General features: G+C 41.7%; 1 protein-coding gene across 5 annotated transcripts in view; it reads left to right on the top strand.

Moving 5' to 3' along the window:
- The window catches only part of LOC6593751 (anoctamin-8), a 33,946-nt gene extending 12,070 nt beyond the window's left edge, over positions 1–21,876 (top strand). The window contains exons 2-17 of one of the 5 annotated variants that reach the window (XM_002018819.2): positions 10,855–11,107; positions 11,272–11,642; positions 11,704–11,996; positions 12,069–12,224; positions 16,362–16,497; positions 16,560–16,690; positions 16,751–17,035; positions 17,103–17,432; positions 17,498–17,869; positions 17,943–18,034; positions 18,288–18,401; positions 18,821–19,106; positions 19,858–19,956; positions 20,435–20,948; positions 21,018–21,163; positions 21,240–21,876. In XM_002018819.2, the coding sequence (XP_002018855.2) occupies positions 10,855–11,107; positions 11,272–11,642; positions 11,704–11,996; positions 12,069–12,224; positions 16,362–16,497; positions 16,560–16,690; positions 16,751–17,035; positions 17,103–17,432; positions 17,498–17,869; positions 17,943–18,034; positions 18,288–18,401; positions 18,821–19,106; positions 19,858–19,956; positions 20,435–20,948; positions 21,018–21,163; positions 21,240–21,473 (3,812 nt within the window). In that variant the 3' untranslated portion in view covers positions 21,474–21,876. Of the gene's footprint in view, positions 1–10,854; positions 11,108–11,271; positions 11,643–11,703; positions 11,997–12,068; positions 12,225–13,428; positions 13,495–16,361; positions 16,498–16,559; positions 16,691–16,750; positions 17,036–17,102; positions 17,433–17,497; positions 17,870–17,942; positions 18,035–18,287; positions 18,402–18,820; positions 19,107–19,857; positions 19,957–20,434; positions 20,949–21,017; positions 21,164–21,239 lie in introns of all 5 variants that reach the window. The other 4 variants (XM_026987840.1, XM_026987839.1, XM_026987841.1 and 1 more) reach the window with 4 other exon arrangements.
- Positions 21,877–22,310: the final 434 nt, after the last annotated feature.

The raw sequence follows: 22,310 nt of genomic DNA, 5'->3' as shown, positions 1-22,310 counted from the left end.
AATCCAACTCACAATTCGTGTACCATTTTTGGTTGCATTTCGATGTCATTTGTTAGCCGCTTTGACATTTAACATATCACTTATGCGGTGCCGCAAATCTACTTGCCACTCAGTCGACGCACCTGTCAGGAGGCCCGTGGCTGCCTGCCACTAGTCGGGGGGCGCACAACTGGCAGAGCTCTTGACATGACACGGAGTGAGGTTTTGACTACATTACACATACGCCACGGAGACCGCGAATTTTCGGAGTGCGTAGCTTCCACTTTCCATCCCGTGCTCCACTTTGGTTCTTAATTATGCACATGTGAAATTATATGCGAAGGCATAATTAAATTAAAGCAATTAAAAATATTAAAGCCACATGAGAAAGCTTTTGTGTTGTTGCATCTTTTTGAAAGCCATTAAAACGTTGAAGAGGGCGCAGTAAAGTCCTTATCCTGACAGCTATCTCCCCCTGGTCCTGTCTGTTTGTCTGCGGAAGGCGTTTCCTGTTACCTTATATTAACATGCCAGGCTCTGGCAACTAAATAATGTTCGACACGAGAGCATGCAGGGCTTTCAGAGAGAGGGATATCTACTCGTAAATATAACAGGAGAGATGGAGACACACTCATTCCACGGCGTGTCCTTGGCTTGTCCTGCTTGTCTGTCTGTTCGCTTGTTTTATCGCGCCTTGCCGCCCGCCTTGTTCTGGCTTCGGCCCTAAGTGGATTTCCGTTATAAACATAAGCAAGATTTATTATTCAATTTGCGCACATAATTTGTAATTATTTCCATGGGCATGGACTTTTTTCGACAACTGTTTTTGGTAAAGGATCCAAATAGTTTCGAATTAAACAGGATTAAGTCAGTGAATTCTGTCAGGGAAATCGCATTAACTGGAATTACGTTTAATTGAATATAAAATGGGAATAGAAAATATTGGACAAAAGTTGGGCTAGAAATTTAAAGAGATATATTAGCCGATTTTAGGGATGCCTAGAAGGATGTTTAATATTTAAAGATGCAATTAATATTTCGCATCGTTCTGTAGTTCTTTCTATAGAAAAAAAATCATAGCCATGACTTTTGTGCTCAATCCTCTACCCTCTTAAGAAACGAAGAAAAATTTTAGGCGCCCCAAAAACTCTGTCAGTGGAGCCTGTCATTATTAAAATCGATTGAAAAGGGAAGAGCCGTATTGTAATTTAATTAATTTTAGTTTCTGCCAGTTTTGCACAACTTGATGCAATCTCAGGCGCGCCGCCAGCTGGCTACCATTTTCTCAGCATGGTCTACTCCCCGCACCCTCGCACCAGCGAAATCTCCACAGTTGTCAGAAATGTCCAGAGGGGAAGAAGAACTAGGGACGAGCTAGGGTGCAAGGCGGTAGCTCCTAGCGTAGGGACTGTAGCAAACTTTTCCACTTTTCCACTTGCCGCCGTCAGCCCTCATTAACCTTTTCCGGAGCCAACAGAGCAGAACAGAAATGGTTTTACTTGACACCTTCGGGCGACGCTGCCTGGCATATTTTAAACATCTGAACTCGAGCATTTAAACAATCTTATCTGTTTTATGATAATATTTTCACAAATTTAACAAAGCGTTTATGCTGTGTAAACAAAACCCTTTCCATTCCCATTTTCTAAGCGTGTCTCTGCCCTTCGTTCATCAGTTTTGATTTTCATTTGTTCGCTTTCAATTATATATGCAGATCCAATCAATATACTCGAATCTATACGGTCCTCTTTGCATGAGAGTCCCTCCAAGCTTCCAAGCTCCAACATTGATGGTCCCATATAGTCTGGTATTTTTTTTCCTACTTCCAATTCCTCTACTTTCTGGGCATTTTGACACTTTGAGTGGTTTTAGTTGTCAGTTACACCATGAAAAAAAAAACAAAAAAAATGAGGGGAAAAAGTGTGGAGGAGCATGTCTATGAAAATTCCTTTTGCATAAAATATGTGGCCAGGCAAACAGTCACTTGAAGAGAGAACAGGGGACACTCTGAGCTCTCTCTCTGGCATTGGTGGGGGGATTTTCCGCTTTTGCTTTGCGAAATGTTTTGATGGCATTTGGAAGGATTTTCGTTATATTTGGGACTCAGTTTGGAGAGCACTACACAGACATTACGAATAAATGAAGCATGATGTATCATAACTTGTACTTGTGGAGGGAATTTGTGGATGCTATTTAAACTTAAATAATATGTTATTTTGTTGGCTCTGTGCTTGTATTTATATATGGTCTATGTTATGGATAACGAGCCCATTATCCTGTTCCAAAGGAAAACAATAAGTCAGCAGTGTGCTAATCCGAATGTCACTATAAATCTTGTGTATATGTCCACCAAATCTGTGATGCATTGCCGTCTTTCACGCCATCGCTTTAACACTTGATCCTTGGATATTCTCCTGTCCGCAAGGAGACGTGTCGTTATCAGATGGCCCATTCAGATGCCGGGCCATGGCTGAGATGTCAGCCATAAAAGAGGGTATGCTTCGCTGTATGCTATGCCTGCACATATTGGATATCCAATTTGGTTTAATGCTGACACTAGCCACACGCTCTCTTAAGCTGATTAAAACTCAATTAAAGACTTGGCACTTTAAGGTCGTATGGACACTCTTACATGAGCTTGCATATGATATATACTCACACCCACAGCTCTTTAGAGGGAACCTCCGCACCCAGAGATACTATATCTAACCAAGAGGACGGACCTCCCCACTCGACTCTACGATATTTCACTCTTCAGTGCCGCCTGTGTCCCATACACAAATGCAATTAATTTATGCTGACCAAGCGTTGGTCCTTCAGTGTGCACAGTCCTCTGTGGGGCAGGACATGGACAGGAAAAGTTACGGATAAACTGAGGGAAATTGAGAGAGAGAGAGAGAGAGAGGAGGAACACAAAGAACGGGAGAACGACCGGAGACTCTAGGGTCCGGCGGTACGCCTACATTAATCACAAGAAGGATTCACCAGTGCATCAATAAAAATGTGCGACAAAAGCCATTAAAGAACAACTACTCGTACATTCAGGCTGAGAGAGCAAACGAAAGCATCATGAGAGCACACACACACGAGTGTGTGGGGGAAAACTGACCAAACCGTAGCGCTCCTCTTAACCCATAAAGTGGGACATCAATTCGCCCGACTGCTTTAATGGCACCCATGTGAAAAATGTACTCTAGTGCAAAATGACAAAAACAAAAAATTAAAAACCAATTTTCGACGCCTGTTAAATATTTAATATCAAAGGCTTTCACTTGAAATATTCAAGTGTTTCGTTATATATTCATATGGTATGAGATCGTGTGTGGGCAAACATTAACTCTAGTCAAGTGAAAGTCATTAAGAGCAATTTCACGTGGGCGGAGAAAATACAATTAAACCGTATAGAGAAAGCGGAATGTCATGCCAGGATGAGGATGAGGATGAGGATGAAACTGACGTTGTGGATGAGTCTGAATGAGTGGCCATTTAACCCACCATCACCAACCATTAAAGGGGTAAATTGTGGAGAAGGTTATGATGGTCCAGAGCCTACGAGCATGTAGATAGACATATTCTGTGGTAGACTCTTTAATTTTATGGGTTGTGTCATAGGTCGGTGTTCGTAATTTGGTTCCAAGGAGATGTGCTTTAATGAATCATTTATGAAATGAATAGCAAGTTTTATGAGATTTGTTGAGTAAGATGTGGAACTCTAGGAATGCCTTAAGCTATACAAGTTTTGTAAACTTTATAACTTTATAACATGGAGATGTGAATATGTAATCCAATTTGATAGTAGAGATGCATAGATTCTAGGCTGGTTTTAGTAGTTGTTTAAGAAGTATCAAGAAGAACTCGCTTTCCTCGCTCGTCACTCGCTACTCTCGCTCGTCACTCGCTACCCTCGCTCGTCACTCGTTCGGGTCGCTCGCTCTGATATGAGTAAGATATCAGGCCATGACGACGAGCCAACAGTTTTTACATAACAGAGAGATATGTAAGTTCAAGCAGCACTGCTAAAATAACATCATCATGTCTTATATCCCCCCGCATTCCCATCCAATTATGTGCTCCACTTTAAGCAAAACCCATTCGATTTCTCCAAAGGTCTGTCTTCACCGATCAAACCCCTTAGGAATGACATCTTTCGAGCAACAATCTCTACTATGTGACATTTTGTGGCAAGACAGCTGCACTTTGCCACTTGGTTGTGAACAGAATATCCTTCTAGCACTGCCCTTCCCTGTCCCCAACAAGGGGACATGTGGCTGGGCATCGTGTCGACCATCGGGAAGTGTTTCGACCCCTCCCAAGTTGCTACCTGACTGGACTCGCTGATTAGATGATACCCGATGATGGTGTGGAAATGGTAGAGGGAAAAGTAGATGGCGACGGTAGACAGACTCCTGCCATCATCAAAATTACATCATCCAATTTCAATTAGACGCAATTCGAGCTCCAGTCAATTAGGCGAGGTATTCACTGCAGAGTGTTGAGCGTTTGCTAATGAGCAACTCTAGTCATTTTCATTGCTGCTGCTGTTGCTCTAGCCCATCATCATCAAGGTTAATTAAAACATAAACTGTTTTAACTGAATGTTGTAGTAGGAGAAAAAGCATCCATCCCACTCCCAGAGATGGGTGGTTCTCTCCATGGATGGATGGATAGATGGATGGATGCCTCTAAGCTGCAGCAATCACACGAAGCTCAAGTCGGTTGCTGTTGATTAAATTGAAGCCTTCACAGCTCAACCTCCTTCTTATGCAACAAATTATGCGTTGCTGGAGGTCGAATTTGGGTTTGGGTTCTGGGTTTCTTCCGCTTGGGTTTGGTTTTGACACCCAGTCGAGCCCCAAGCCGATTTCATTAATTATTCAGAGCACAGTTTCTCGGTCTTCCCCCTGGGGGTCTCCCACTGCTGATTTAACAGCCGAAAGCATTAGCCAGCATTCTCTCTCTCTCTCTGGCACTCTGCTCTTCCGCCGCATCGTCGGTGTCAACTTAAGCATGTGCCGACTGTATAATGAATTGTGTGTAGTTCATGTTGATGTAGGTCTCTGATGCTTATTCTCTGTTCTGCTCCTGATGTCCCGAATTACTCACTGGAATTGGTTTATATTGGATTTGGCTTAGATTGGCATGAGGTCCCCCGATCATAGTTGATTGCTTTCTCTTCATTGATCAAATTAGTTTAACGAAATTCTGTATTAATTTATTCTATTTATAGAGATTTATTTTCTGCAGACATTCGAGAGCTTTAAGCCTAAAGAAAAGTTGTCTGGAGAACGCTGGTTCCATTATATTTCTAGGTTTTACAAATAATTATTTTTTAAGAGGAATTTTGTATCATTTCCAGCATACCCAAAATATTCACACTGCTTGTATCTGGTTAACATATTCCATTGAATATTTGCTTGCGTCTTCATTTAATCTTATCACGCAACCCAAACAGTGCCCGCCATATCCGTATACATAGTGCATATCTTTAATATCTGCTGCTGTAATCTCACCAGCAAATTAGCTTCATCTAGACGAGGGGACGCTAAATCTTATACTGCTCCTAACCTTCATTAGCATATGCCAGCTATTCCCAGCCATAAAGTGTCCCTTACTTCCTTGAACTTTATTCTTTAATCCCTCATGGCTTGGCAACTATTCAGGACGGAGCGTGCTTTGTTAGCGCTCGGGGTTCCATTCTTTTGTCAAAATTTTATGGCCAATGCGTGTGAAAAAAAGGGGATACCTTTGCGGCATGGAGATCCCACATCGTGTATGTCTGTGTTGTGTATTTGTGTTTAGCATATCAAAACGGTAATCTTGCATTGGTTTATCCTGCCCATGGGTGATGGTTACCCGGATCCGGGTACCAGATACAAATACGAGAACGAGTACAAATTAAATTCACAGCTCATTTGCCATGCAACAGCGCATTGCTATCTATCGGATGCTGGTTTTGGGTTTTAGGATATGCTTTCTCTGTTACTTTCTGTTTTATTTATGGAATTAATTACCAAATTTCGCATTATGTGATTCACAGATATATACATCCGTCGGTATGGTGGCCTCTGTGGTTTGTTCTTGTCGTTTCTAATGAGTTTTATACATATAATATGTACAGACATTTATGTGCATATATAAACTGTTTGTTCTACGAGCATGTTCTGCTTTGGGCACAAACTCGTACATATTCTAATTAAGTTGTTTTCGGTGCTCCATCCATAGACACAACAATATAATCTATCTAAATGAGTTTGTTGCATAAATATCTACATTTGCTAATGGGCTGGCGATTTTGCTACCAGAATAGAAATGTTTATATTTGCTTCTGATGTGTAATTAATGACGAAAGAGAGAGAGAAAGCCTGAGCGTTGAGCCAAGAACAATGCATTTGGGTCATTAGAAGAAGCGGTCTATTTTAGTTGATGAAAGCTCTTTCGGGGAATTAAGAGATTCAGAGTATTTTGCGAAAAAATAATTGGGGATATCATTTTTCAATTAGAGCCAGTTATAAGCTCTGAGTACTAAGCTTATTTTAATTGGGGAGATCTTTCAATTTTATGAAACAATATTTTCTGTGTATTAAAAATAGGTTGATGAAAGTCTTTCGGTTAATCGGGAGACTTTTTGGCATTTTATTTTGGTATTACTTTTCAATTAGAGCTAGGATATTGTTTTTCAATTAGGAAACATTCGAAATTGATTGAATTTTAATACTTGTATTTGGTGTGAATGCTGGGATCTGTAAGTAATTTATGCTGATGAGAGAAATGAATACTAGATATATTTTTTTTGCTAAAAATTTAAATGAATTTCAAGAAAAAATGAATCTATTTAAGTGTTCAATTAATTTAAATTGTTGAATTATTCATGGATTTGATGGTTGATTGTTTTCAGAAAATTAATCTAATTTAATGGGCTTTCAGTATGATTAGGGCTCTTCCTTTTAAAGCAATGATTCAATGATTTTTCTCGTTTTAAATCATGCTTTTTCTAAAAACATTAAAGACTCGTTCTTTAAGTCAAAGTTTAACAAGCTCCTGGCTGGTTCCCACCAAAGTTTCCCCATATCTCAGCCTTATCGCACAACTGTAAAGCCGTATGGCAACCCGTAATGAGCTTCGCGAACTCTGAAAGAAGCCACCATTATTATTATTCTTATCGGAGGCAAGCAACCCACCATTAAAGGTCATTGAAAGTGTCATTTGTCATTAGCCGAATGCAGAGTGAAGTGAATGCTGCTGATGGCCACAAGGCCACAGACACAGTGTGTGCTCCTCCATGCGATGGGTGGCTGTGGCTGCGGAAGCCGCAAAGAATTCTCCTATCAGTCGTCGTCCAGTCGCCCTGACTTTTCCCTTTTCTCCAATGCAATGCTCATTCTTTTTATTCTATTTCCTTGCATTTTTTTGTGGTTCGTAATTAATTACGAAACCCGGAATCTTTTTCGGTGGCCAAAATTAGTTACTGAGTGCTTTTCAGCCACTCCTTTGGGGCATGCAGGTCTCGTTTTCTCTCTTTTATGTGTGGCAAAACTTTTGTCCTGTCATTAGTCAAATTTTGTGATTTTTCTTGCTGTTAGTTTTTATCGGGTCTTCCGGGAAAAGCTGCCTTGTTTTTCGCACACAAGTGGAGGGGTGGGGGCTCTCAAATTTCTTGGTTGAATGTTTTCCATTCAGCGGCTGGGTGCTGGCTGTCCTTTGCTTTGGTTGTTGCCGTGGCACCTCTTCTAATTAAAAGTTGTTTGACATTTTTGCGGTTTGTTATTTACGTTCTTTCCATGTTTTATTTGTTTGGTCTGTGCTTGCACTCGCTCTATCTCTCTCTCTCTGTCTCTTTGATTAACTCTGCTCTATTGTGTACTGGCTTACCCTCCGCATAACCCGCATTTTCGTCTACCTTTGCTCATCTTTTGTCATGCCATCTGCGGTATTATGCAATTTATAAAGCTCTGCTGTGGTTAGAAGGCTGCTTGCGGGGTCATGCTGGTTTTTCTATATGTAAGATTTATTAAAATATTCTCAGATTCGCAAAGGATGGAGAAGTAGAGCGAGGGCTGGGTGTGCCAGGGACTTACCGCGAGGATTACTCCAGTGATTCTCTATGACGAAAACTATCATATGATAATGATATGATCTCTGTAATGACAAAAGTGAGAAGGAAATATGTGTAGGAGCATCGAAAATTCGATACTCAGTGTAAGAGAGAGAATGAGTAAGCGCGTATTTGTTCCTTCTTGCTATAATAATAATCCAATCTGTTCCAGATTCGTCAGTCTAGAAGAGAAGTGGTCATTCTCTACGAGGGGCGTTGCAAAATTTCGAAACAAACTTTATTCAGTGGGATATCACAAGAGTTTGCATACGACATATCGTTGTTCTATCTCTGAGAACTAGGCGTCAAACACGATGGACGGACAGAGGGACAGGCAGACATGGCTCAATCGACTCGGCTTTTGATGCTGATCAAGAATATATATGCTTTATGGGGTCGGAAACGCTTCCTTCTGGACGTTACACAAGTCCACTTTTAGCATAAATCTAATATACCCCTCAACCCATTTTGAGTATCGGGTATAACAATTATCTGTTCCCCAAAAATGTTCTAAATGCGTTTCAGTGGTTACAATGAGCATATTTTTGATAAATTTTAATTGTATCCTGAGATCTTTTAAATTAGTCATTAATCCTTTTAAACTCTTAAATTGTCATCTTTCTTTTCCTCAGTAAAGGAACATAATTGGTCAAATCCTCTTCCATATTGCGCAACAGGTATGTCCTCTGCTCAATAGGATCCCCTCCCAGCATTTTCTCCTTGTATTCGGGATCGTCGCATCTGTATCGACTGCAGATTTTCTTGTAGCTCTCTATCTCACAATCCAGATAGTCGTTTGCTCCCTCGGATGTTTCACCGCGCAGCGCGCGACGAATGCACTCCCTTAGGAAGGTCATGTCGCAATAGCGGTTTGTTATCACAGTTTGACTGGTTTTCTCTCTGTCAGACTCCTCCTCGGCGGCCTCTGGTTTCCACTGATTCGTCGGGGAGCCATGAGTGTTTTGTTGCTCGATCTGCTGCTCTTTCTGTCTGGATCCCTTGATCGCGTACTCTTTCTGGCTAGCGAATTTCTCTCTACAGGATTTCAATGGACTTTTATAACAAATTCCATCATCAAAGTATTGTTTGTCATTAAAAGATAGTGGCGTCTTGAGATATGATGGATAAACATGAGGGGCCTGCTCGTTGAAGCAGCTCCGCTTAAGAATCGAACGTGTGGGCATAGCAGAATAAGAATCAGGAGGAGCCTCTTTGATGGCACTGCCCAAATCCTTAGCTGTCACACCTCCTCCTTCTTCACCTGATGGGGAGAACCCTTTTCCTTTTTTACTTGCCGCCTTGACGCGAGGGGGCGCCCCGAAGGTGTCGAATTTCATGCTCGACGGTTTGTAGTAGGCGCCCGACTGTTGCCGCACATGGGGCGCTGGTGGAAAGGTGGCAGGATCATAGAAGGTTTCCTTCTGTGGCTGTTCCTGATATCGCTGCCGCTGCTGCTGGAATCTCTGAGGCTCTTCTGTCCTATATATCTGAGGTTCTATAATAAGTCCTTGCGGTTCTTCCATGAAACGCTGTTGTCTAACCACCGCTTCCCGTGGCTGTTGGCTTGAAGACTGAGGATTTTCCAAATTCATTGCCTCAAAGGGTCGCTGTGGTCCCCGCGTCGATTCAAACTGCTGCCTCGACGCATTATTTGACCTGAATGATGCATGATTCGATGACGCATTAGTCGAGGTGTCCAGAATTTCCATCAAATTGAGTTCTTCCGGTGGCATCTGCTCGAAGATCCCGTACAGGCTCTTCTGGTTTAGGCACACACTCAACGCACTAATGTATCCGTTTCGTAGGCACGCCTCCAGCACCGTGTCGCACTTCATAGATGTCAGTTCATTGAGCCACTTCCTCGCGCATTGGCATTCCCGGGAGTTGGGGTGGAATGCCTCCTCCGGTTGGGGGCTGCACTCCAGCATCACAAGGCAATCACTTATGCGGAGATTTACCTTGGCATCGTAGACCGTCCATGGATCCTTCTGCTTTTTGTTTTCTTCAGCTCTTTCCGACATCGTATTGCGACTGCCTTTCCAACTCCCCGGCTTCGATTGTCGATGTTGCATGCTCGCGTCGTCGCTTTCCTTGGGGGAGGATGCCCAACGGCCATCAACTTTCTTTGGAGAGAACATAATCTAAGGATCTAGGGATCAGAACTATTTCAGATTACTTAGTAGTTTTTTTTTTTTTGTTTTTTTACTGAAATTTTGGAGTATGTTTTTTTTTTAACGAACAAGAACAACTATTTTGAAATTGAAGGAAAGTTCTAGGGGTAGTTCTTTCAGGGATATTTCTAGAGATTGTTCGAAAAGTTGGAGGGGAAAGCTTTGTCCGGAGAGTTCTATGGATAGTCCTAGGGATATTTCGATATATCTTGGGATATCTAGATAATTCTAGGGATTATAGCTATTTGGAGTATCGGGTATACAAAACCTTTCAAACTACCCACTACCGAATATCATATTTGTTTGTTTTTGATGCGCTTATCGCTTTTTTCTCTCTCTTTTTTCTACCTGTCCTAAAAGCGTTTTTTATTGACGCCAATTCCTTTGGTCCACCCACTTTGTTGTCAGATTTTTTTACGCTGTCGGCAGCAGACTATAAATATGCATTAAACTTAAAATGGAAATGGAAAAATAAACTAAAAATGGTTGGGGGGTAACATGAGAACAGATTTTCTCTGTTGGTTTTAAAGCGGAATCAGAGATTTAAACAGAAATCCTAGCAAGTCCTTAACGTTTTATTTTAATGGTTTCTTTTTTTACGCTTTCTTGCAGCTTCCCGCCATATACGCCGCAAAGTGCCGTACGCTGGTCATTTGATGACGCCGCGCCGGCTCTGGCTGAATAAAATCCCAACACAATGTGACGTGGTCATTGAATTTCCCGAGGATGCCCCGGACGAGGCACTGCGATGGCTTCTGGCCCGCATACGCTCCCAACCGCCTGCGGGTCTGGGCCTCCTGGTACAGGTCAAGGCGCATGAGAGCACGCGACGGAATGCCTTCTATGTCAGCGCCCCCGTGAATGTGTAAGTGGCAGCAACACCACGCGGTGGCTAGATGTAAATTGAAAGCTTTTGGTTTTGCAGTTTATTCAACGTGCGAAATGCAAATTTCAATATTTATATTTTATGCATTTTTCATGTCGAGTTTTGTGTAGAATATTTAATAATCCTTTTTTTTTTGTTTACAGTCTTTTTAAAGCCGCCGAAGAGGCCCGCCTGCCCAAGCGTCTGCGTCCGGATCTGGGCGGTGCCCTGAGGGAGTTTACTACCCGCGAGAGCCATTGCTTCCAGCAGTTGAGGGGTGATGTGGCCAGCACCGCGCTGTTCACCTCCCAGGAGCGTCAGTGGCTGGTGTTGCAGGTGCTGCAGGGCCTGCGTGCCGGCTGCAGTGACATCGATGCACTGCACGGACGGGCAGCCGTGGCCGAGGGCCAGAGCATTGTTGCCGCCTGGCAGGAGTCGGGTCTAATTACACAGGTCTTTCCGCTGCACGAACCACGTTCCTTGACACAGCTTCAGACCCACTGGGTCAAGCAGATATTTGCACCGCAACCTTTGGGTGAGTCCTATGGTTGATTCTCCTGTAATAAATCAAAATCAAACTCTTATTCTTCTTCTAGATGACATTGCTGCTTATTTTGGGGTGAAGGTTGCCCTGTACTTTGCCTGGTTGGGTCATTACACCTGCGCCTTGGGTGTACCGGCTGTTTTTGGCACAATTCTTTACTGCATTCTCTGGGGCAAAGGTCAGACCGCCCAGGACATGGGTCACGTGCTCTTCTCTCTGTTCAATGTGGCCTGGGCCTCACTGTATCTGGAGGCCTGGAAGAGGTACTCTGTGGAGTTGGCCTTTCGCTGGGGCACTCTATCAACTCCCCCCGAGTTACTCGAGCCACCTAGGCCTCTCTATAAGGTGCGTTTACCTAGACTAATAGTATACTAAACTATTTGCTAAATAATTACAAATTTTATTATCATTTTGTAGGGCCCCTTGGAGGAGAACAATGTCACAGGTCGCCTAGAGCCCAAAGAGGCGCCCGCCTGGCAACGTCGCGCCTTTCGCTATCTGGTTAGCTTCCCCATCATAGGATGCTGTCTCTGTATGGTCTTTGCTGTGATGTTTCTCATGTTGCGCTTTCAGGTGAGATGGGAATTCTTAGTTTTACGAAAGTTTTAATTCCATGTGTGCTGTGTGTGTGCGTGTAAAATAGTTTCTCAAATACCCTTGCAAATGTTTAACAAGGTTTCTTTGTGTTTTGTACGCTTTTGAAAGATATAGAATGATTTGGAATGCTTCTGTGACGAAAGCCACAGTTAGAGTTTTCTGTCTTCTGAATTCATTAAATCCGTTTAAATATCTTCATAATTTGTGTATAAATTTGAAAACCCCATCAAAGACATATGCCACAATATCATTCTTATATTTATATCATATTTGGTAGTTAAACTCTAAAAATGTTTAAATTTTCATTATTGCATACTAAAAGCAATTTCTCACTTCATCAAAATCGGTTTTACAACCAAAATTCAAACAAACCATATCGAATTGCACCAAAATTCAACGCTCCACTGCTTAAAGTCCTTCAAAAATGAAGTAGAATATCATTATTATGTAATCATATTTTTATGGGTTATGGAAATCCATTTACAGTGCTTCACGAACCCATAAAGCTTTATTTGCAAGGGTATTTCGAAGCACGTTTCGATCACGCACGCACGCCCGCCCTCAATCGCCCTTGCGCTCGGCTGTGCTGGGGCCCAATTTGCACGAGTGTTGCACAGTGCGTATAATTAATATTGTTTTCACGTTAGGGGCGCCTCAAATTTGTGCGAGTGTGTGCACAAGTGTGTTTGTGTTCTTGTGCGTGTACGAGTATCGCCTGTTTATCAATTTGCGTTAACATTTTGGTTAGTCGCTTGCCTGTTGTTGTAGTAGCGCTTGTTCCTCACGCCTTTACGAGCACTTACACAGACACGATACACAACAGCAACAACAAAAGGCACACACACACCGATACCTTAAGTTTCACACACACACACACACATACACTCTCACATTTTGCTGGCTTCCGCTTCCGCTGTTGGATGTTGCTGCTTCTGTTATTGCATTGACATTTTATGCGCGCACACTTTTATTTTCTTGTTGTTTTCTGTTTTTCTTTATTTTTCTTTCGGTTTCCTTCTCTTCTTTTTAGTACGTCTTTCTTTGCAACGAATACGGCTAAAGAAGCAGTGAAATAAATACGTTTATCACTCATCACGCCTCATTGAATTGTTTTTACATACGAGTATCTGTATATTTTCCTTTGGACTTTTCCGTTTCGGTTTCTTTCTTTACTTCACAGGATTGGCTGGATCACCATAAAATACCCGATAAAGGAGTTGCTCAATGCATGTATAATTTGCACAAGGTTCTTATTCATTTCTAACTTGCAATCTACTTATAATTAATCAATGTCTGTAAGCTGTCTATGTTTTCGTCGTAGTTAGTTGTCATTGTCATTGTTGCATTAGCATAATGGAAGGCTTGAGGGAAAAAGTCCAGCTACGACCATATTTTATATTCGTTTTGGGTCTATTTTTTTGGCTAGGGATATCATAACACGAGTTTTTTTATTGATATGTTTTAGGGCACACAAATATATACTATAAATACTGAAAGTTTGACCCACTTTATCATCCCATTCACAAGCCACTGTTCGATATAAACGATGGTAACCAATCAACCTACCATTCGGTAGGCTTCCATTGTAAACTGTAGTTTCCCATCGGCATCTGTTATTGTAGTGGTTCACCGCTAGATAAATGTTTTCTTATTTCTACCATCCATCAAAACAGTTTCCCCCCCATCCACACATTTGGGTTCCCCCAACCGCCCAACGCCCCATTCCTGGCAAACCGTTTACCAAGCATTTTTTCGTTTCAATTAAAACTTTAACCACACATATGTACGGGTATGCACACACCATGGTCGATGGCTGTGGGGGCCATTATTTTCCATACGCATTTTCTTTTCTTTTTTCCCCCATCAGCAAGGAATGACGTTAATTAAAATTCCCAGCTGGCGAAAAGAAAACCGCCTTCGGGCAGCCACAGAAAGATATAGAATGAGATACAGTTGGGACAGAGAGAGAGAGCATGATAGAAAAAACTTTGGTTGACATTAAACAATCCAACGCATAATTGAATGTCCAGAACCCAGTCCAGTACATGTCCAGCTTTTCTTGTGGGCGGAAATATAATAGCAGACACAATGATGTGAATAAAGGAGGGGTCTCCGGTTTCCCATTGCCAGGACGCACAATTGTGGCTCCCATCTCCTGATGCCGTCAGCTGTCTGTGACCTTCATGTGTTAATTGTCGGGCAACATTGAATCTACTGGGAATTGAACTTTAATTTGTCAACTTTGCTTGGCTCTGCAGAGGGACATGTCGTGTTATGATAAGATTAAGGGGACAAACCATTATACACCGGAACTTTTTGTGCTCTGACCGGCAGTCACAAACTATGACCTTCAAGTGTTAACTGGGACCAGTCTTTTGGGGGATATCAGGATAGATGAATTTTGATAGGTGCTGGGGGAAATTAACTAAGAAATATCCAGGGATTCATTAAACTCTATGAATATTGACTCTATGAAGCCATTACTTTTCTTTGAGCAGAACAAAAACTATTACTTTTGATGTATGCAAATATGCTATAGAAAACTTCACTTTATGATGCTGTAAATTTTCATTGAGTGCTTCCGATTCAGATAAAATGCTCTCATAAGATCAATAAAGTTTATGGATACTACAAACTTGCTTAACAAGCCACTTTAACGAATACTTCCAACGAATACTATTTTAAAACACTTAAATAACATTGTTATACTCAGAAGCTAGAAAGAATAGTAGCATTTTAGCATCAATTATCTTTTCAATAAAAACTGTCTATAAAAATAGATACAATTGTGAAAAAATCTATTTAATAGCAGTTTTTGTTTGAGTCGCTACCAAGTCTTTCTTCTTTTAGTCTAGTATAAAAGTAGCACTCATTGTATCAACTCTAGTGTAAAATACACTTTTCCAATAAGATGGCGACAAAGAGAACTCAATTTTATAAACTATCACCTCTTCCACTCATCAGGAGTGTTAAAGAGCCTGTACACCTTTGCTCCACTCCGCCAGCTGGACAGTTGACATTGTTGTTGGCTGTTGTTTGGCTGCTGTCGGTTGTTTGGTGGAAGTTCATGTGGATTAATGCGTACCTGGAACCACGGGGACAATGGCTTTTTGGGTTCTACTCTCATTTCTCTTTTTTACTGCTCAGCCGAGCACTAAAGTGGGGCCGTAATGAAGCATGGCGAAGGCGAGGTTCCTGTGTGTGTGTGGCGCCTGTCAAGAGCAGGTCAGTGGGGGAAAACTAGGTGCTGGTAGAAGTTTTGGTTAACGTTGGGCGGAATTTCCACCAGGTTTAGTGGTTTAGCTGCAGGATGTGTAAGGCATAAAAGGACCACAATGTGTGTATGTCGCATGGGCTATGAGAGATTGGTGCAGTTTAATGGTGGCTACTTTATAGCACACTCTCATCGGGTACCTAATTAAAATCCATTGAAGCATATTGCACTCATCTGACAAATTATGAAATTAGAAAACTACCAAAGGAAGGAAATAAATTACCTTGGCGAACGCGAAGCTTATTAAGAGGAAATTTATGCATTGCAACTAAAGAAATACTTACACAGAAGCATTCACTGAAAATATACCACTAATATACATAATTTATAAGAGTATATATGTACTTAAATAACGAAAAGAGCATGCTCCTTTGTTTTATGCACCAACAATGGCTACAATACGGATTATTACTGTCTTTTAACGCCACCAAAGTGTAATTTTGAGTGGTTTCCAGCAGACACTTGAGAGTTTCAGGGGGCAACTTTGTAGGTAGTACAGAAGGAAACCACAAAATAATCGGAAAGCCGCCTGGTGAATACACGGAAGTAGCTTGTAATGTAATTAAATTAGCTGCGTAAACATTCAATATGCTATTCCACTAACAGTAGAAAGGGAAGTGTGGGAATGAATAATAATTGCAGGTTAATTAAGATAAAAGTATACTTGGAAAAACGGAAATTGTTGGGGGAAAGTAGGTGGCAAGTAAGAGAGAGAGAGAGAAAGGCGTGGGCTTCAACTTATGATGATTGATATTGATGTTTTCCCTATTTGTGTGCCAGTTAATCTTATTTGTAGGAAATATATTAATTTTCTGTATTACTACATTTCTCCATCGTAGGACTGGTGGGACTCCAAGCTGCCGGAGGATAGTGTCCTGTGCTGTCTCAGTGTCATACCCAAGGTTCTTTTGGCAGGAGCCATTACCCTCATGGATGAGGCTTACTTTAAGCTGGCTGTGTGGCTGAATGATAAGGGTACACTATATATTTTATTGATGCTTCTTAAACCTTTTATAATGTAACTATTTTGTACACAGAAAACTATCGCCTGCAATCGAAATATGAGAATCATTTGATAGCCAAAGTGGCGCTCTTCCAGTTTGTCAACTCCTTTCTATCGCTCTTCTATATAGCCTTCTATTTGCGAGATGAAGAGAAGCTCAAAGAGGTAAGAAATATCCTATAGTTTTTGCGGAACTCTTCTAACATTCTTTATATTTTTCTTTAGCAACTGGCTGGTCTACTCATCTCGCGTCAAATAATTGGAAATCTACGGGAATCGGCCATTCCCTATTTCGTGGAGCAATGGAAATTGGCCAAATTGAGCTTCAACATGTGGGGTGCCTTGAGTCCCACGCAGAATGTGACACGGAGTCTGGCCGAGGAATTGGCCACAGCCGAGGCCGAGCTTAAGGCCGAGGCAGCTGGCACGCCCACAAAAAGCCATCAGCAAAGCCAAGAAGCAAGTAAAAGGAATATTGGTCAGGCCGAGATTGAGAGTTCGTTGTATAAAGTAAGTCGGTTGTGTTCGGTTGCTTCAGCTTACTGAAATCTACTGATTTCTCTATCTGTCTTTTTAGTACGATGGCACCTTTTCCGATCATCTCGAGATGCTGGTGCAGATGGGTTATGTGGTGCTCTTTTCGGCTGCTTTTCCCTTGGCCGGCATCTGTGCTCTGATTAACAACCTCATGGAGATACGGTCGGATGCGTTTAAGCTTGCACATGTGCATCAGCGTCCGTTTGGACAGCGTGTGGCAAATATTGGCACCTGGCAGAATGCTTTGAGTATTCTCTCCCTGGCAGCGGTCATTGTGAATTGTGCTCTGATTGGGCTCTCTGGTCAGGTGTCGAGGCTATGGCCAGGACTAACCACAGCTCAGACAATTATACTGATTGTTACCCTCGAAGTGAGTAATATTAATGGAGTACGCCTATGCATTTCAGATGCTTTCACATTCTAAATATTCCATAGCACATCATGTTGGGTCTGCGGCAGGCACTCACCTGGCTGTTGCCCGAGTTGCCTTCCTGGCTGGCAGCGGAAATAGCCCGAGCCGAGCATTGCCGACGGGAAATGCAATGCAAGGGCACCTCACCACGTCCCACCCCGCCGACACCGCAATCGACCACCTCTACGCAACCGGAACATGACGGCTCCGGCGGGATGTTGCAAATGGAGAGCGGCGCCAACACCACACACGATCAGTCCATGGAGAGTCAGGTGGCCGAGGATTTGCTGCTCTATGGCCACGAGTTCTCGGCCTCCGGTTATGGGCGCAACATCGAGGCGGATGTCAATATTTATGAGAACCGTGATTCATCGCCGGATTCCCCACCCTCCCAGGTTCGTGACCGAATAAAATTTCTCTCTTTCACATGTAACTTTATAAATATATGTTTGGTTTACCATTTTATAGACCAGCACCATACTCATTAGACCGCTGCACGAGTCGACACCACCGCATGGAGGCGCCTCCCTATCCAGTCTGCATCATGATGGGAATGGAGGGTAAGTGCCTCATCATTATAATATTAATAATAATAAAAATGGCTTGTGGGTCTTTAAATCGTAAGTATTCTGCACACGCCACGGCGCTGGGGCAACCTCTAATGGCCACCAATTGACCTTTCAGCTCGAAAAACATGCACAAAAATGTTCTCAAGAACTACTTTAAGTTTCCTAAAATCTTCACTATAAATTTATTTTCTTTATATTTTTTACTCACTAATTCTGCATTATTTCTGATAAAATAATTCCTTAGAGCTTGTAAAAGTTGTGTTAGAAAATCTCAGCACTTTATACCGGAAATACCACCATTTCTTGGATATTCTGTTCGAAATCTAAGCGTATTGACCAAACAACAGCAACAAATCGGGTAAATTTTGGATGGCTGGCTAGAAAAATAGTTGTGTTTAAAAAAAAAATTACATAAGGAAACTGTGATTAATGCTGTAATTTCATGGATCTGTTAAAGGTTTTAGTTTGATCAATGGAACACATTCTCAGATATAATATTAATAAAAAAAATAAACTGTAAAATCAAACTAAAATCTGTAACAGATGTGCTTCTTTTTCTCTGTGTGTGTTTAGCTGTGTTTAATGCCTTTCCCAAGCCCTCAAAATTTATTGTGATGCAAAACTCTCGAAATTGGCAAAGCTGCTTTTACCCCATATAAATGTTGGTTATAGAGAATTTAAATATTCTTTACTAATATCAAGCTTATAATTATTTTCCCTCTCTTTGTACTCTTTTTCTTACACATTTTATATCTTCGCTTTTTTCATGGCACACAGAGCTTCCGCCAGCACGCTAGCCCTGAACTCCGCCGCGTATGCAGCCCGGATGCAACCAATGCATTTGCCAGAAATACCGCCGTTCCGTAAGAAATCTAGCGACTCTGCCGATCATACTGGCAGCAGCAACAGCAGCAGTCCGCAGCGTGCCACGATGCGGCAACTATCAGCGCAATATCAACCACAACAACAACTGCAGCAGCAACATCAACAGAGGATCTCGGAGATACCACCGTTTAAGACGCGCAAAATATCTGCGGAGAGTGCCACGCATTTGAACATGAGTGTAAGATCTTGAGGAAGACTCTATAGACTCTCCTTCTACTACCCATTCACATGAGTATCCTTAGACAGCCGTCGACTGTGTCGGTCTGTAGCTGCTCAATGTACTATCTGTGTTTGTAGACTGTTGCATTTACTGAAAAAAACCTCGATACCTGTGATCACTTTAATAATCCAACAACTATTAACCAACCTGTGATTAATATAACAACATTAAGTCTGCTAAACCAACAATTTAGTTACTATTTTCGGGTCATAGAATTTCTCAATCAACTTGTCAGCGTTGAAAACATAGATCTACCAGTAGAGATATTAAAAAAGTGTTAGATCTTGAATGGAATCATATTTGAATATAAAAGAAATCTATTATTTTGGTGAAGATAAATTATAATAGAATTAGATGGTTATCTCCAATTCAAATTCCCAGTTATCTGGATTACAGACCTACAAGAAAAAAGTCAAAGATTAGTGCTCGAAATGATTAAAACTACTACGTTTAAACTGAATAGAATTGCTTTCAGTTCCAAAAAGGATAATAGATATTCAGGATGATAGATATAGATAGTACCACAGCCTCAATGCTCAATGCGCCATAGAAAACGCTTAAGAATGTGATAGCACACCCTTGATCTAGTGTAACTGAGCCCCTCCCGAAGTTGTATTCACAAAACCCAGCAAGTACATCCCCACTACTAACCCAAAAACGTACTCACTCTAACTTAACCCTCCCCCCGCTCGACTTTTGCCGTTTAAAGGACAAGCTACACATAAAACTCCATGCACCCGAATGGATGTCACGCTTAAAAGTCAACGACAATCCGAATCTGCATAGAAGCATAGATTGTATTGCCAAGGTAGTGCAGAGATACAAATACAAATACGTATAATATATAATAATATTATAACCAAAATCAGATAAATTTACTTTATAAGCAGAATGTGTTTGTTATTCGATGTGTAACTGTGTGTGTTTTTGATGTTGTTTCCTTGGAACTTGCTGGATAATTGCAGTAGATACATTCATATGTAATACATACATAGCCCGTTGTACCCGTGTTTGATATCGTTTTGGGAAACAGAAAATATGTTTAACCAAATTTAATTGGGCATGAATTCAGCTTTCTTACACTGAAACACCAATGCCGGCCTCTCATCCATTCACCCACCCCACTAACAAATGGCATGGACTTCTTACACCATACAACCAATCCTCTCATAGCCTATTCCTTTCTAACGCTTTCAATGTGTGTAGTTCTAGAGCAAAATATAGTATATCCTTTGAAATCCCAAGCAAGATAATAACAAGCACCATCTGTCATCCTTCACCTAAAGGAACTAGGAAACAATGCCGAAACCTCGGATGTTTTAAAGCCCGCCCCATCCTGGAGCAATGTGGCCCTGAAGACGGGAGCTCCTGGCAGTATGTTGGCCACCCCACCAGCCTCGCAGCAACAACAGCATATAGTGGCATCATCCTCCTCATCGTCGGGCGGCGGTGGCAGCGTTTTCAGTCCCAGTGGGCCCGGACCTGGTGGAGCCGCGGGCAGCATCAGCAATTCCCAGTCAAGGCCCAGTGTGGGTGCCCTATCAAATTCCTCATCCAGCTCATCCCATAAGCAGCAGAAGAAACTGGAAAAGGAGGAGAAGGAGAGAGAAAAGAAGGAGGAGAAGGAGCGAGAAAAGGAGAGGAAAGAGGAGAAAGAAAAGGAGAGAAAAGAGGAGAAAGAAAAGGAGAAGCAAAAGGAGAAGGAAAGGGAAAAGGAGAAGGAAAGAGAGAAGGAGAAGGAAAAAGAAGAGGCAGCCGCAGCCTCCACATCAGCGGGCGCTGTAGATGATGAAGCCAAGGGTATGTTCAATGAAGATAAATTGATTTGGATCTTTAATTTATAGTCTCTTGATTTTTGTTGCTTTCTAGCCGCTGAATTGGCGGCCAAGAAATCGCGCCTCAAGCAAAAGCTGGTGAAAAGTGCGAGATCTGTGGCTATATTCTCGCTAAAACTGAAGGAACGAAGACAAAGGGAGGCTGAAAAGGCAGCCACCATAGCCGTAGAGCATGCCAAGGTAGGACAAACTAAGCTAACGCAACTACACTGAAACTAATCACTAACTAACTAACCGACTAACCAACTAACTGTAGGCTCTGGCTAAGCTGCCGATTCCCCAGGCAGTGGGAGGTGAACTCTCTCTTATACCCATCGAACAATTGATTCAAATTGAGGATCTCCAACCTGCGATCAAGCCTGCAACAGCAAACGTATCTACAACGACAGCACCCACATCGACATCGAGCCAGGCAGGCACATCGATGCAGCATCACTATCAATATCAACAGCAGCAGTATCATCATCCACATCCGCACACAGATGACTAGGCTTCTCAAAAGTAGAGATTGATTAGCAGCCACACACAAACACGCACTTTGTAAATAGTTTTCTATGCACCCACTCTCTCCATCTACTTAGCTGAGTTTTAGTCAAAGTTACCGATGATACTCGTATGTGAGCAAATTTGCTGAATGTGTGTCTTGTCCAGAGTTGGAAGCAACTAATTAACTAAACCTAGTAGTAGAAAGCAAAAGAAATCTATCTAAAGCTATCAACAGAAAGCGAAGATGTTGAAGGAAATCCATTTCTATATCAATTTTGTGTGGAATTGCTAACTGAATGGATCTCTAAACACAATGCCATAGTATTTTGCACCCACTGTAATCGAAATCGCAGAAATCTTAGCCAAAAAAAAAAAGCAAACAAATACCAAACATATTTGAAGAAGAATAATTGTGAAACGAATTTTTGTTTAGCGTTTTAGCAGTTGATGTGTTTTTTGGTAGTTAATGTTGTTTAGCATTTAGCCGTAAAGGGAAATTTGTTACAGCACGAAAAGTGTTGAAAGTGTTACGTTTTGCATTTATGTTGCCACTGAAAGAATAATGATATACATACATATACAAACTGAAGCAATCAAACAGACACACAGACACTCGAACACAACATGAGCACACACAACACGCATAACTGTGAGATAATGTCGTCCATTGTTCCTTCCATATATATGTACAAGGATAAAGCCTTCGCACTCGCTTTTAGCCCATGGTATAAGAAATCGATCAGATCGAAAACGATCCAACGAAACAAATTATTCATCAAATGCTGCAAATATTTTTCATCATTTTACTAAATGTTTGGCTTGAGAAACTTACGAAACTCAC

This window comes from Drosophila persimilis, unplaced genomic scaffold (assembly GCF_003286085.1).
Source record: "Drosophila persimilis strain 14011-0111.01,24,50 unplaced genomic scaffold, DperRS2 tig00000124-arrow-pilon, whole genome shotgun sequence".
NCBI classification, from domain to species: domain Eukaryota; kingdom Metazoa; phylum Arthropoda; class Insecta; order Diptera; family Drosophilidae; genus Drosophila; species Drosophila persimilis.
Note: the sequence above shows the minus strand (reverse complement) of the source record. Positions and strands in the feature narration are given on the sequence as shown.